The following is a 14,903-nucleotide window of genomic DNA, read 5'->3' on the forward strand; positions in this document are numbered from 1 at the left end:
TTGAGTATAGCCTTTTGTAGAAGGATCTGATGGTGTTTTGGATTTCTTCAGGATCTGTTGTTATGTCTCCCTTTTCATTTCTGATTTTGTTAATTAGGATTTTGTCCCTGTGCCCTCTAGTGAGTCTAGCTAAGGGTTTATCTATCTTGTTGATTTTCTCAAAGAACCAACTCCTCGTTTGGTTAATTCTTTGAATAGTTCTTCTTGTTTCCACTTGGTTGATTTCACCCCTGAGTTTGATTATTTCCTGCCTTCTACTCCTCTTGGGTGAATTTGCTTCCTTTTCTTCTAGACCTTTTAGGTGTGTTGTCAAGCTGCTAATGTGTGTTCTCTCTACTTTCTTTTTGGAGGCACTCAGAGCTATGAGTTTTCCTCTTAGGAATGCTTTCATTGTGTCCCATAAGTTTGGGTATGTTGTGGCTTCATTTTCATTAAACTCCAAAAAGTCCTTAATTTCTTTCTTTATTCCTTCCTTGACCAAGGTATCATTGAGAAGAGTGTTGTTTAGTTTCCATGTGAATGTTGGCTTTCTATTATTTATTTTGTTTTTGAAGATCAGCCTTAGTCCATGGTGATCTGATAGGATGCAGGGGACAATTTCAATATTTTTGTATATGTTGAGGCTTGTTTTGTGACCAATTATGTGGTCAATTTTAAAGCAGGTACCATGAGGTGCTGAGAAGAAGGTATATCCTTTTGTTTTAGGATAAAATGTTCTGTAGATATCTGTTAAGTCCATTTGTTTTATCACTTCTGTTAGTTTCACTGTGTCCCTGTTTAGTTTCTGTTTCCATGATCTGTCCATTGGTGAAAGTGGTCTGTTGAAGTCTCCCACTATTATTGTGTGAGGTGCAATGTGTGCTTTGAGCTTTACTAAAGTTTCTTTAATGAATGTGGCTGCCCTTGTATTTGGAGCATAGATATTCAGAATTGAGAGTTCCTCTTGGAGGATTTTACCTTTGATGAGTATGAAGTGCCCCTCCTTGTCTTTTTTGATGACTTTGGGTTGGAAGTCAATCTTATCAGATATTAGGATGGCTACTCCAGCTTGTTTCTTCAGACCATTTGCTTGGAAAATTGTTTTCCAGCCTTTCATTCTGAGGTAGTGTCTATCTTTTTCTCTGAGATGAGTTTCCTGTAAGCAGTAAAATGTTGGGTCTTGTTTGTGTAGCCAGTTTGTTAGTCTATGTCTTTTTATTGGGGAGTTGAGACCATTGATATTAAGAGATATTAAGGAAAAGTAATTGTTGCTTCCTGTTATTTTTGTTGTTAATGTTGGCATTCTGTTCTTGTGGCTGTCTTCTTTTAGTTTTGTTGAGGGATTATCTTCTTGTTTTCTCTAGGGCGTGGTTCCCGTCCTTGTATTGGTTTTTTTCTGTTATTATCCTTTGAAGGGCTGGATTCGTGGAGAGATAATGGGTGAATTTAGTTTTGTCGTGGAATACTTTGGTTTCTCCATCTATGGTAATTGAGAGTTTGGCTGGGTATAGTAGCCTGGGCTGGAATTTGTGTTCTCTTAGTGTCTGTATAACATCTGTCCAGGCTCTTCTGGCTTTCATAGTCTCTGGTGAACAATCTGGTGTAATTCTGATAGGCTTGCCTTTATATGTTACTTGACCTTTTTCCCTTACTGCTTTTAGTATTCTATCTTTATTTAGTGCATTTGATGTTCTGATTATTATGTGTCGGGAGGAATTTCTTTTCTGGTCCAGTCTATTTGGAGTTCTGTAGGCTTCTTGTATGTTCATGGGCATCTCTTTCTTTAGATTTGGGAAGTTTTCTTCAATAATTTTGTTGAAGATGTTTGCTGGTCCTTTGAGTTGAAAATCTTCATTCTCATCCACTCCTATTATCCGTAGGTTTGGTCTTCTCATTGTGTCCTGGATTTCCTGGATGTTTTGAGTTAGGATCCTTTTGCATTTTCTATTTTCTTTGATTGTTGTGCCGATGTTCTCTATGGAATCTTCTGCACCTGAGATTTTCTCTTCCATCTCTTGTATTCTGTTGCTGATGCTCGCATCTATGGTTCCAGATTTCTTTCCTAAGGTTTCTATCTTCAGCATTGCCTCACTTTGGGTTTTCTTTATTGTGTCTACTTCCCTTTTTGGGTCTAGTATGGTTTTGTTCATTTCTATCACCTGTTTGGATGTGTTTTCCTGTTTTTCTTTAAGGACTTCTACCTGTTTGGTTGTGTTTTCTTGTTTTTCTTTAAGGACTTGTAACTCTTTAGCAGTGTTCTCCTGTATTTCTTTAAGTGAGTTATTAAAGTCCTTCTTGATGTCCTCTACCATCATCATGAGATATGCTTTTAAATCCAAGTCTAGCTTTTTGGGTGTGTTGGGGTGCCCTGGACTGGGTCAAGTGGGAGTGCTGGATTCTGATGATGGTGAGTGGTCTTGGTTTCTGTCAGTAAGATTCTTACGTTTACCTTTCGCCATCTGGTAATCTCTGGAGTTACTTGTTATAGTGGTCTCTGTTTAGATTGTTCCTCTGGTGATTCTGTTACCCTCTATCAGCAGACCTGAAAGACTAGCTCTTTCCTCCGAGTTTCAGTAGTTAGAGCAGTCTCTGCAGGCAAGCTCACCTCTTACAGGGAAGGTGCTTAGTTATCTGGTGTTTGGACCTCCTGGCTGAAGATGAAGGGCCAAAACAGGACCTTTCCCAGAAGCTGTGCTGCTTTGGCCTGTCCCAGAAGCTGTTAATTTCAGTAGTCCACACTCTCATCTGTGCAGACAACTTTCTGCGGGGTCCCAGAGCCAAGATGGCTCCCGCAGATCCTGAGGCAAAACCTCCCGGGACGGGCGGACAGACCCCTGTCCTCTGCTAGAGGTATTCTTAACTTTTATTCTATTCAGATGATTTCTATAACTCTAAGAACTTTAACTTTTACCAAATTCATTCCTATAGTGTCTGAAAAATTTAAAGTGTACATACTAACATCAACATTATAAGTAAACATTTTTAAGTTTTCAGTTCTGGTTGAGATTTATGTACATTATCCTCAAAAATAATAAAAGCTTTAATATATTAGATTTGGGGTATTATAGAATGATCTAAAAAAAATACCTCTCACAAAAGAGACTAAACTAAACTTTCTTGCAAAACATGATACTGGAATTAGGTCAGAACTTGCAGTGTGAGTTTCTTAGTGAAGAAACAGATGCCTATAGACACAGTGTGTCCATACTAGTAAGTAGAAATAAAAAACAGACAGGTAATCTCCACACAACGACTGCTAGTTCTTCAGGAGATAAGCAGGTGTGGGAAATAGCCCGAAACTAGCACACTAGTCTTGAGCGCACCATGAGTCTTTTGCTCAGCCTCCCATGTCTCTAGGCTTACAAGCCTGTGCCAGCACACTGGGCCGGCTTAAACTTTCATACAAGACAGATCCCTCCATCATCTCACTTCATCCCTAGTTCCCATGTGGATGAGTGTGGAGGGTGCCTGTTTACATAATAACTGACAACAAAAAGCGTACAAGACTTTTCCATATAGAACAGATTTGTACCCTCTTACTAAACCGGCTCTGGGAAGGCAACCACATACAACACTCCAGCCAACTAACCCCTTGGAAGCTCAGCACAAACCAGTGACATTGGCTAGGAAGCCTTCTTCAATTTTCAATTCTGAAAACTCATTTTCTCCTTTTGTACACATTTTTTTTTTTTTTGAGTAAGAGTTTAACAATGTTTCCTTTCTCTAAAGGATCCATTAAAAACAAGCCAAGGGAAAAGGGGAAAAGAAAATGCGCAATGAGACAACTAGGCCAAATAAATGTCTTCCGATGAAACAGTTACAGTATCGTGAACTTTACCTTAATTTTAGCAGTATATTCTCCTCTTCCTCCAAACAGGCCAAGACCACCAAGTAAAATGTCAGTGTCAGCACTAAAACGTATGGCTTCTACTGAATGGGCAGAGTAGCCCCAGCCCCCGCCATGACCTGAAAGATGCAAATCATGAGGTTTAGAAGCTGCCTGTGTTTCTATGAGTAGAGAGCGTGTGCTAAGTCTCAGCATACATACTTTCAAACCTGTTGACTACACTGTAGTCCTCCTTGGAATAGACTTTCATCACTGCTTGGGTCTCCTCCTCTGTACTTGCAATGCCCATCTTTAAGTCCTGCATAGCAGCCAAAGTGTCAAGACAACCTAAGGCAATCAACAAGTAAAATTCAAACCCTGAAGTGAAAATGTCCTATCACACCGATGTTATTAATGAATGCTGTATTAATTAGTATAAATCTGAACTCTGGTCATGACATGTGGAAGGCAAACTTTATCCATAGACTCATCTCTCCAGCTCTTAAATGAGATTTTCTAAAAGCAACAGAAGGCATATGAATGTGGACTGATTTAAAAAGAAGAAGAAGAAAAAAAACCTAGCAACTAGTTAATCTCAAAAGCTCTGTATCTCTAATTAAATAAAGATATACTTAAATACTATAAAAACTTATCTCTATATATCTAAAAATTTATGTGTTCAAGTTTCTTTTTCACTTTATTAAGAAAATTAAATTTTGGGGGATGCTTTATAGTTAGGCATTCACTGATCTTTCATGATATTGTTTGAGAATTTCTGTACCATTTCATAGAGGACAAACTTCTTAGGTAATTAAATTTATTTTGTGACTTGAATCCATTATTATTTAACAGGCAAGACATACAAATTTAACTATTAAAAAAATCCTGACTATTAGCACAGCATACAAGAATGCCATTCAGCTGACATCAAAGGGTAGCCGTACCCAGGATATGCAAGGCTGCGTGAGATCGGGTGGTAAGAGCCCTTGATCCTGTTGGCAGAGCAAGTTCAGGACTTAGAATACTACATCTGGACTGCATGTCTGTTGCAGAGGGAAGTCTGGCATCAGCAACCACGGCATTGTAACACCAGAGCTCTCTGGTGCTTGGTCGAAACCTATGGAGAAAGATAATTACAGCACTTTAACACTTTGAATTACTTTGCAAATTTCTAAATTGATTGTAACACCAGAGCTCTCTGGTGCTTGGTCGAAACCTATGGAGAAAGATAATTACAGCACTTTAACACTTTGAATTACTTTGCAAATTTCTAAATTGAAATTGACTATAAAATAAATAATATTGCTAGTGTACATAGGAAAATACATAGCTAAGCTAAATACATAACTAAAGTAATTTACTACAAAAACTACAACATCTGAAAATAGTAATACATTATAAAACTTTGTAAATACCATAGCAATTATATACTTAAATTTGATGCATACATAAAAGTAAGGATTTCTTATACCAAAATCATTTGATAAGAAATATATAACAAAACTATAATACTTATAATGTGTATGAGCACCTGTAAAACAGCAAGAGAAGATCAATACAGTAGCAAAAAAGGAGCAAATGCTATGGATGGCTCCCCTAGGACACAGAGAAATAAACAGCAGTGAAGCACCGATTAGAACTGGATGGAAGTCAAGTCTCAGTGTCCTCCTGCATTAGTCTCTGATTATCCGACTCACGGTAATTCCTCAAGAGGTTAGGAAAAGACTAAGTGAGAGTTATTATCTAATGAATACAGAGTTTCATTTTAGCACAATGAAAATGCTCAAGAACTCTATAGCCTAATAATCCGAATATTTTAAATTATACATCTACACATTTTTAAAAAAGGACAATAAGGCCTATGTTCCATTTTTATCAAAATGTATTGTCTTTAAGCTTTTGTATTTTTAAATCGAATAGATTAATAAATGTTTAAAAAATAAACAATACATTAACATAGAATTATCTCACTTTTCCCTTTCCTTTCCTCCTTTAACCCCTCCCTGCAACTGTCCCACAGATTAAAAAAAGATTTTCTAAAAATTTTTTATTAGATATTTTCTTCATTTACATTTCAAATGCTATCCCGAAAGTTCCCTATACCCTCCCCTGCACTGCTTCCCTAACTACCAACTCCCAATTCCTGGCCCTGGCGTTCCCCTGTACTGAGGCAGATAAAGTTTGCAAGACCAAGGGGCCTCTCTTTCCACTGATGGCCGACTAGGCCATCTTCTGCTACATATGCAGCTGGAGACACGAGCTCTGGGGTACTGGTTAGAATAATACTCTAAACACGATAAATATATAAAAAAGCTTCTATAATTAATATGAGTATCATTGCATCACTACATTTGAAAACTGTTATTAATGTAACTTTCTTCTTTCTACACAATCATTTTCTCTCTGGTTGATTTAATAACTATCTTCTGATCTTTATTGTTCTATTGTAGCAATACATTCTTTTGACTGCAGATAATCAAAAGTACAGTTTTTAGTATTTGAGGATTTAAATCTCCTTGTTTCTAGAAAATATTTAGGCATTTCTTCTGCAGTGCTGATTTCCTTCACCTTCTCTAGTGCCTGCACTGAGATGCTAATACTTCCTTATGACATCCTTTAGATTTCACATTAAATCCTTTACGTATCTAAACATTCAGAGTCACCTATTTGTGCCCTGCTGTACTACTAAGGGTAGTAATGCCCTTTCATGCAGCACTTTTTCCAATCTTTTAAAAAATGTTTAAATGTATATGTATGCGTGTGTTCCCTGCATATGTGAGTGTGTGTGTGTGTCTGTATGTGTGTGCATTCTATGTGAGTACATGGTGCTTGGAGAAGCCAAACGATGGTCAATCAATAATTTATTGATGCACCTTAAGGCCTTGCAACAAATCAAACCAAAAGAAGTGGACAGAAATAAATAAATAAATAAATAAATAAATAAATAAATCAGGGCAGAAATTAATACAATAGAAAAAAATGACTAAAAGAAAACAAAATAAAAATCTGGTTCTTTGAAAAGACAAATAACATTAACAAATCCATAGCAAAACTAACCAAAAGAGAAAGAATATCTAAATTAAGAAAAATAGAGATGAAAGGAGATATATGACAATATATAGAAATAAAATACAAAAACCATAAGGCCACACTTTAAAACAAACCTATATTCCACAAATTGACAAATATAAAAGAAATTGATGAATTTCTAGATACATGAGATCTACCAAAATGAAGCAACAATTTAAATGAATAACTGAAAATAAACAATTTAAACAAATCGAAAGAAGGAATTTACAAAGATATAGATCTAACAATATTGAATCAGTAATAAAATATTGCTTAATAATCAATCCATCAATAAACAAACAAAATCAAAGGCCAGGACCAAATAGATTCGCAGCAGAATTCAACAAGACTTTCAGAGAAAATCTAACATAATACTAATTATAGCCGGGCGGTGGTGGTGCACGCCTTTAATCCCAGCACTCGGAAGGCAGAGGCAGGCAGATTTCTGAGTTCGAGGCCAGCCTGGTCTACAGAGTGAGTTCCAGGACAGCCAGGGCTATACAGAGAAACCCTGTCTCAAAAAAACCAACCCCCCTTACCCCCCCAAAAAACCCCACAATACTAATTATATTCAAATCATTCCAAAAGATGACAAAGAAAGGAATTCTTCCAAACTCTTTATAAAGCCAGAACTAACTACTCTCATACCAAAAGCGTAACCTCCAGCAGGAAGACAGGGCGTCAAATGAGGGAGGGAGGCGCATCCCACAGTCACATCTCTGACCCATAATTGTTTCTGTCTAAAAGAATTACAGGGATGGAAATGGAGAGAAGCCTGAGGAAAAGAAGGTCCAGTGACAGGCCTAAAGTGGAATCCAGCTCAAGGGGAGGTCCCAAGGCCTGACACTATCACTGAGGCTATGGAGCGCTCACAAAAAGGGACCTATCATGACTGTCCCCCGAAAGATCAAATGAGCAGCTGAAAGAGTCAGATGCAGATATTTGCACCCAACCAATGGACAGAAGTAGCTGACCCCTGTTGTTGAATTAGGGAAGGCTGAAAGAAGCTGAGGAGAAGGGCGATTCTGTAGGAGGACCAGCAGTCTCAATTAATCTGGACCCCCGAGATCTCTCAAACACTGGATCACCAAACAGCATACACCAGCTGATATGAGGCCCGCAACACACATACAGTAGAGGACTTCCGGGTCTGTGTTCATTCAGAGATGATGCACCTAACCCTCAGAGACTGGAGGCTCCAGGGAGTTTAGAGGTCAGATGGGATGGGGGTTGGGGGCATCCACGTGGAGACAGGGGGGTGGGGAGGAGATATGGGATTTGGAACAGTAGGGACAGGGGGAAAGGAATAAAATATGGAGTGTAAAATAAATAAATAAATAAATAGAAAGAATAACAAAAAAAACCAAAAAAGAAAATTACCAAGAAAGAAAATTATGCTTTCCCTCATAAGCATAGATGCTAAAAATTATCAATAAAATACTTAAATGTGAGTATTAAGAGGAAGTTTTACAGTCTATGACTACTTTTGACTCAGTAATCCTATTTTTTTTTCTAAAAAAAACCTTCTAATTTGTTTGTTTGTATCTGTAGACACAGTGGAATGTGGATGTCAGAAGACAACTGTAAGAGTCAGCTGCTTCTCCTTCTACCATGTGTGTCCCTTGGGATAAACTTAGAATAGAACTTGTCGGATATAACAGTAAATGTTATAACCTACTTTGATATCTCCAGCAAATGTCATAACTCACTGAGCTTTCTCACCAGCCCGGCAATTTCACTTGTTCTTTTATAAAAAAATAATTTTAAGTGATTATGTGTGTGTGTGTGTGTGTGTGTGTGTGTGTGTGTGTGTATGTGTGTGTGTGCTGGGGTGTAGATAGATGCACATGAATGCAGGCACCTACAGAGCTCAGAAGAGGTGCGGAATCCCTGGAGCTCGGGTTACACATTGCTATAAACTAAGCCTTATGAGGATGCTGGAACCTGGAGCAAGAGGAGCACTGAATCCCTGAGCCACTTCTCCAGCCCTGCAATCGGGTTTCTTAAAGGTCACAGCACAAAGATTTGTTTACTTTATGTGATGTAACTCTAAGGTAGGTATCAGTGGTTCTGTGAAGCATCCTAGGAAAACATAACTTTAAAAATAATCTAGAATGTTTGCTAACAGATAAGTATTGTCTTAGTTAGGGTTTTACTGCTGTGAACAGACATCATGACCAAGGCAACTCTTATAAGGACAGCATTTAATTGGGGCTGGCTTACAGGCTCAGATATTTAATCCACTATCATCAAGGCAGAAGCACGGCAGAGTCCGGGCAGATATAGTGCAAGAAGAGTTGAGAGTTCTACATCTTCATCTAAAGGCTGCCAGAAAACTACTGGCTTCCAGGCAGCCAGGATGAGGGTCTTAAAGCCCACGCCCACAGTGCCATATCTATTCTAGAAAGGCCACACCTTCTAATAGTGCCACTCCCTGGGCCAAACATATACAAACCATCACAGTTACTCCCTGTTAAACATTTATTTCTAACTTTGTGAAGAAACCTAGAAACAAATTCTGTAGCATCCGTTTCTGTTTGTTTTATGGATACTGTATTTTATAAAGACACATGCTTACCTCCAAAGCACATCATATACAGGATCAAGACACACACCAAATCCTTGCAGGTCTTCTTGTTCAGAGTCATTGAAAGTTTTACAACTTCCATCAACTTTATTTATCAGAAGACATTTAAATGGTGGAGGTTCTGATATGGAAGCAGGAACCAGGCCTTATGAAAATATAAGTAAATATAATTTTACTTTGCATTACCTTTATACATTCCTCCAAGCCCACAAGGAATGTAGTATTATTACAATTTCATACATACAGAAGCTGATATATGTCTAATAAGTTTAAACAGAGTCTTTTTTAAATGACAGCATGAAAACACCTCTGACTATGTCTGTGACAAATGTTCTTGTTATGCCTGTACTGTGAAATTTATTGTCATGGGTATAGGTTGGGTCACCATAATCTCTCAAAAAAAATTAATTTCAATTATTTATTTAAAGATTCAATGTAGAAAGTCACTCATGACAATATAAGTCTGATCCATTTACAACACAGCTCCTGGTTCTGCCATTGCCTGGATTATGAATACTCTGGTTCTTAAATATCCCTATTATTTTTCTATCACACACGCACATAAAAAGATACAGCTGTATCTCATTAGAAAGACAAGATATTTACCTATTATGTGTTTGCTAGCAAAAATTTCTGATGTTGCAAGTACATGAGAATTTATAAGTGCTTCATCAATTCGTAAGAAAGTCTGGTCCCCACTCGCACCGATCCAAGTGGCCTTCCGGCCATATTTTGATCCAATGTTAGGCATGGGAGCTGGCTTTGCATTCCAGTATGGTATATCCAAAATGGGTCTTCCCAGTTGTCCTTTCTAAAAGTTAAATAAATCATATTAGTATTATTGCTGGATAATCTACATAACTATATGAGATCATATTTTTATGAACTTTTAGTTTTTTAAATAAATAAATGTGGAATTTGGACCTAATACCTTAAAAGTAATAATTTCTATTATTTCTAGATAATCTCCTTTTAACAATACATAAAGTATATGTTTGTATTAGTTGAAGTATTTTCCATATAAGGAATGCTTCCAAAATACTCTGTAGTCACCTATTTTTAAATTTAAAGTATCTTACATATACAATGCCTGAAGCACACTGCCACAAAGGACTCCTCCAAAACAACCACTCTGACATTTTCAGTTACAGTATAAAACAAAGTCATTCTTAATCACAGACAGTGTCAGGACATTTTGTGATAAGACTTAAGTTTGGAACTGAGAATAAACTTAGAAAAATATTCAATGAAGTTTTTATGTAAAGTTTTAGTAAGTTATTTCATTTATGTTTTAAGATAAACAGTAGGAATAAGGTGTGTGTTTCAAACATGTTAACTCACTTAAAAAGTATAGCTGCCTAAAGGTAGGTAGTTAGCTAAAAATGCATTTCAAAAGAAGTAGGGGGTTTCTCACTACAAAAGGACACTGACACTGGATTAGGTGACACTGACTCATGTGGATCAAGAGCAGTCTCTCACATCACTCTCCTTTCAGAAACCCCTGAGGAGAGAAAATACTACCTCGTGGCCCCAGAACCACTTAACACAAGCTCACCAATGAGGATAACCAACAAAGCATGGACAGAAAAGCAACACCTTAGCAATGAGGTAACACAGGCTACTGCAAACACTCAAGTCCCCACACAATTGCCAGGTTCCTAAGAAAAGGTCTACTCCTTCAACATCATAGCCAGAAATCAAAACAGGCCAACTACAGATGCAGCTAAGCCTCACCCCTAGGAAGAGAACCTAGTGAAGGAGAAGACATTATACAATAAGAGAAGTAGCTAATTAGCCTTTTTCAATGGCCATTTTTTTTTGACAAAGAAAAAAAAAAGCATTAGAAGGTGAACAATGAAAGAAGCACACAATATTCATATATATTCTGTTCTGGGAGGAAAAGACAGACAGACTGACAATTAAAATAAGCATGGATTGCCTTACCACCACCCAACAAATATGAAGAAAAACAGTGAGATACCTAGACAACCCCATAGGGACCCAAGAGTGTGGTGAAAAGTCAGACATACATAAAGCCACAGAAATCTGCAACTAGAATGTTAGTCTAGAAAACCATAATGACTGAGTCACATTACCCACCTAAAGACACAGAGCCAACAGAACAGATAAATAAGTACATGACTTAAACGTTTAACTGTACTAGGATTCTGAAGAAATCTTGACTTGAAACCAGAGAAAACCAATACCCTGCGTTCCTCTGATCTGTCCAGAAAGCCTAAGGGTCCCGGAGGCACAACAGGGGAGGATAAAGAGGAGGACTGAATAGAGAGGACATGGAAAAGGGATAGTTGTCCTTCAAGAGATAAAAGCAGACCCTTAGTAGGAATGTGGTAAATAGGTCAAGACACTTAGTTCATAGCACCAACTTGAAAGCGAGCAGATCCTTGGTCAGCTATCAGATCAGTGCCAATGAAAAGGCACAACAGCACATTCTGTTGTCAAAGCTTTCGAGAAAGCCACTCTCACATGCAGCTTAAAAATAAGAGACTGTTAGCACTCAGAAACCTACCAAGGCTTTTTGACCCACCAACTTTTGACCCAAAATTCTCACTTCTTATAGTTAAACTAAAAGATAGCCTTCTAATAAAATTATTATGTAATCAAAATGTAAAGTACATAAATATCCAAGTGTAAGAAACTGGACAATTATAGTATAGACACACAGTGGAGTGCAGATGCGGTAAGTGTCAGCTATCTCTGAGGAACTCTAGTAGACTGGGCAGCAGGCCTGGCACCGTGACATAAAAACTCCTAAGGCATAAGCAGTTCCGAATCCTCAGAAGTCAGACAAACATAATAAAGTCTAGCTTCATTAAACACGTGCTTGCCTCATGAACATTCACATACTTACTCTCATGATCCTCTCCTTTTATTTAAAAGTTTAGAGGCAGAAAAGGGTCGGAGGATATGGTATGATTATAATCTCAAAAAATAAATTAATTAAATATTTTCATGAAATAAAAAGAGAATACGATGTTAAAGTTTTAAAAAGGTTAATATTTGATTATCAAACATGATTAAATAGAGACCTAGATGAGGAAGAACAACATTGGCCTCTTCCTTTTGGGTTCCTTAAGAAAAATAATAGCAAACCAAATCGTAACCAGGTAAGATACAGGAGGCCTGTAACCCTAGAATTCAGAAGTCTAAGGCAGAAGGATTATGAACCCAAGGCCTTATCTTACTAACACCAGAAAAGGATATGTAAGAAAATATAACTATATAAGCATTATGTGCCAAGATATGTCCAGAATATTAGAAGATAAAGAAAGTTACATTTTTTATGTCTTATTCTCTACAAGTACCATTGAAACATCAGATAACCACGGCCAGAATACATAGTGAATGTCCTGAAAAAAAAATTAAAATACCTGCCAAAGATTTTTTTTTTAATTGCTCCAAAGCCTATAACAAAGGAGAGGTAAGGTCTGCGTGAACTGATGGAGTGGGGCAGCTATTTTGTCAACTTGACAGGATCTACGATCAATTTGCAGACAAAACTCTGGGCACATCTGTGAACCAAGTTTCTATACTGGGTCAACTGGGATGAGAAACTCCATCTTATTAGGAGGCAGTAGCTCTCTATGGGGAAAAGCACAAAGCAAAGCTGAGCATGGTGGCACATGGCTTTAATCTCAGCACTCAGGAGGTAAGCCAACACAGGTAGATTTCTGTGAGTTGGTTCCAGATTGCTCTACATAGAGTTCTAGGCTAGTAAGGGCTTTTTCTGAAACAGCTCATCGCAAAAACAGAAGAAAAAGAGGAGGCGGGGCTGAGGAAGAAGAGAGGAGGAGGGAAGAAGGCAAGCAGAAAACTGAAGGCAGATGCTCTGTGGTCCTTAGGATCCTGTCGCCAAGCCTAAACTTTTGCAACAGACTATCTCCATTTTACATTTTAATTATTTCTCAAAAAACAGGGTTGCATAGGCCCTGAAGCGTAACATTCAAGGTCGTCCTGTAGCCTTCACCTCTGTGCTGGCATGTGCACTTCACATGTTCATGCATTCAAACTTACTCACACACTTAAAGAGACAAACATTGTGGAGTTCCGTCTCAACGTTCTCACCTCATACAGTGTAAACTTACTAACAGAGCCTTAGGGAGATTTTCCTTCATATTCACTAAATCAAACTATAGAAAACAGTTTTGGGAAAGGCAATGAGAGAGATGAATAAACAAACAGAATGGGAGAGGACAAAGAAAAGTAATTTTGCACTTGATGATAGGCAAAAAGACAAGAGCCATAAATTAGATTAAACTCTAAACTTTCCAAAATTCTAAAATAGAAATAGTTCTTCATGTTAAGAAGATTTATTTCTTTATAAATGAGATGAGAAACACCTTTAAGTGGTCGATTCAGCCCCACTGACTGCTTAGAAGCTGTTGATTTGCAATAAACATGTTCAATTCTAATACAATCACTAAATTCAATAAATTCTAATGCTGAACTAGAGATGAAAATTATTTGAAAATCTGTCACTCAGGAGCTGTGTGTGTTGGGGTAGGAAGGAAATATGCATATGTAATTATCTTAATACAAGAATTTTACTGGAACCAGAAAAAAAAAGCTAAAGTAGCAAATTATAAGGCAATTGTATAATACAATATTATTAATGTTTTAAAATTTCCTTACAGAAAAACTTCCAAATGTGAAGACCTGTCCATCCATTAAAAGGACTGCCGTGTGGTTGCTGCCGGCAGTGACTTGTGTGCTAGGGCCTGGCAAGGCTTGGACAAGAGTGGGGCATCCCCTAGGTTTAAGAAAAAAATAAGTCAATTTCTTACAAGAGTCAACTGAAATATAAAACAATATATAACAGTAAAATAAGGAGTTGAAAAGGTCAAGGCACTAGTAGGTACACTCAGCAATCACTTGTTTCGGTGTGACACACCCGTCTCCATGCGAGGCACTGGGTAAGCGGACAATGACTTTAAGGAAAGATTCTTGTACTACCTAACCGTAAACACGTGGTTTTATCTTTTCAGAAATATGGGCGCCAACTTTAAGAGGAGAAATCAGTTTAGCTTGTACAGTAAGTGGTACATGGGTCCTCAGCAGGTACTCAATTCAGGAACCCGATGAAATAACTTTACAATCTTCTGTTCTAATTGTCAGCACATCGATGGTAAAGTACTAGTTAAGAACTCAGAGCTTGCACAATGAGGAGCTCTGCAGCAGCAGCTGTTCGCTCAGGATCTAGAGTAAGACAGCTAGGATTGAGTCCTACTCCTTCAGGGCAAGAGACGAGGCTATTGACCAAATCATTCATTGTGTTTCAGTTTTTCTACTACAATACAGAGAATAATAAGAAACTGTGTTTATCCCATGTTGCTTCTGGAAACAATTAAGAAGTGTTTGGGCCCATGCCTGACACATAGTAAACACATAATTAATGTTAAGTGTTAGGATAATGATATCCTA

At 37.7% G+C, this 14,903-nt stretch overlaps 1 protein-coding gene across 39 annotated transcripts in view; it reads right to left on the reverse strand.

Annotated features, from left to right (window-relative positions):
* Mycbp2 (MYC binding protein 2, E3 ubiquitin protein ligase) overlaps window positions 1-14,903 on the reverse strand; it is a 233,430-nt gene that overhangs the window by 124,884 nt on the left and 93,643 nt on the right. For all 39 annotated transcript variants that reach the window (XM_011244896.3, XM_017315794.2, XM_017315789.2 and 36 more), the window contains 6 exons: window positions 14,115-14,232; window positions 10,068-10,272; window positions 9,453-9,606; window positions 4,750-4,922; window positions 4,028-4,153; window positions 3,818-3,945 (listed from right to left, as the gene is read on the reverse strand). In XM_011244896.3, coding sequence (XP_011243198.1) covers window positions 3,818-3,945; window positions 4,028-4,153; window positions 4,750-4,922; window positions 9,453-9,606; window positions 10,068-10,272; window positions 14,115-14,232 — 904 coding nt within the window. The remainder of the gene's footprint in view (window positions 1-3,817; window positions 3,946-4,027; window positions 4,154-4,749; window positions 4,923-9,452; window positions 9,607-10,067; window positions 10,273-14,114; window positions 14,233-14,903) is intronic.

This window comes from Mus musculus, chromosome 14, assembly GCF_000001635.26.
Source record: "Mus musculus strain C57BL/6J chromosome 14, GRCm38.p6 C57BL/6J".
Classification (NCBI taxonomy): domain Eukaryota; kingdom Metazoa; phylum Chordata; class Mammalia; order Rodentia; family Muridae; genus Mus; species Mus musculus.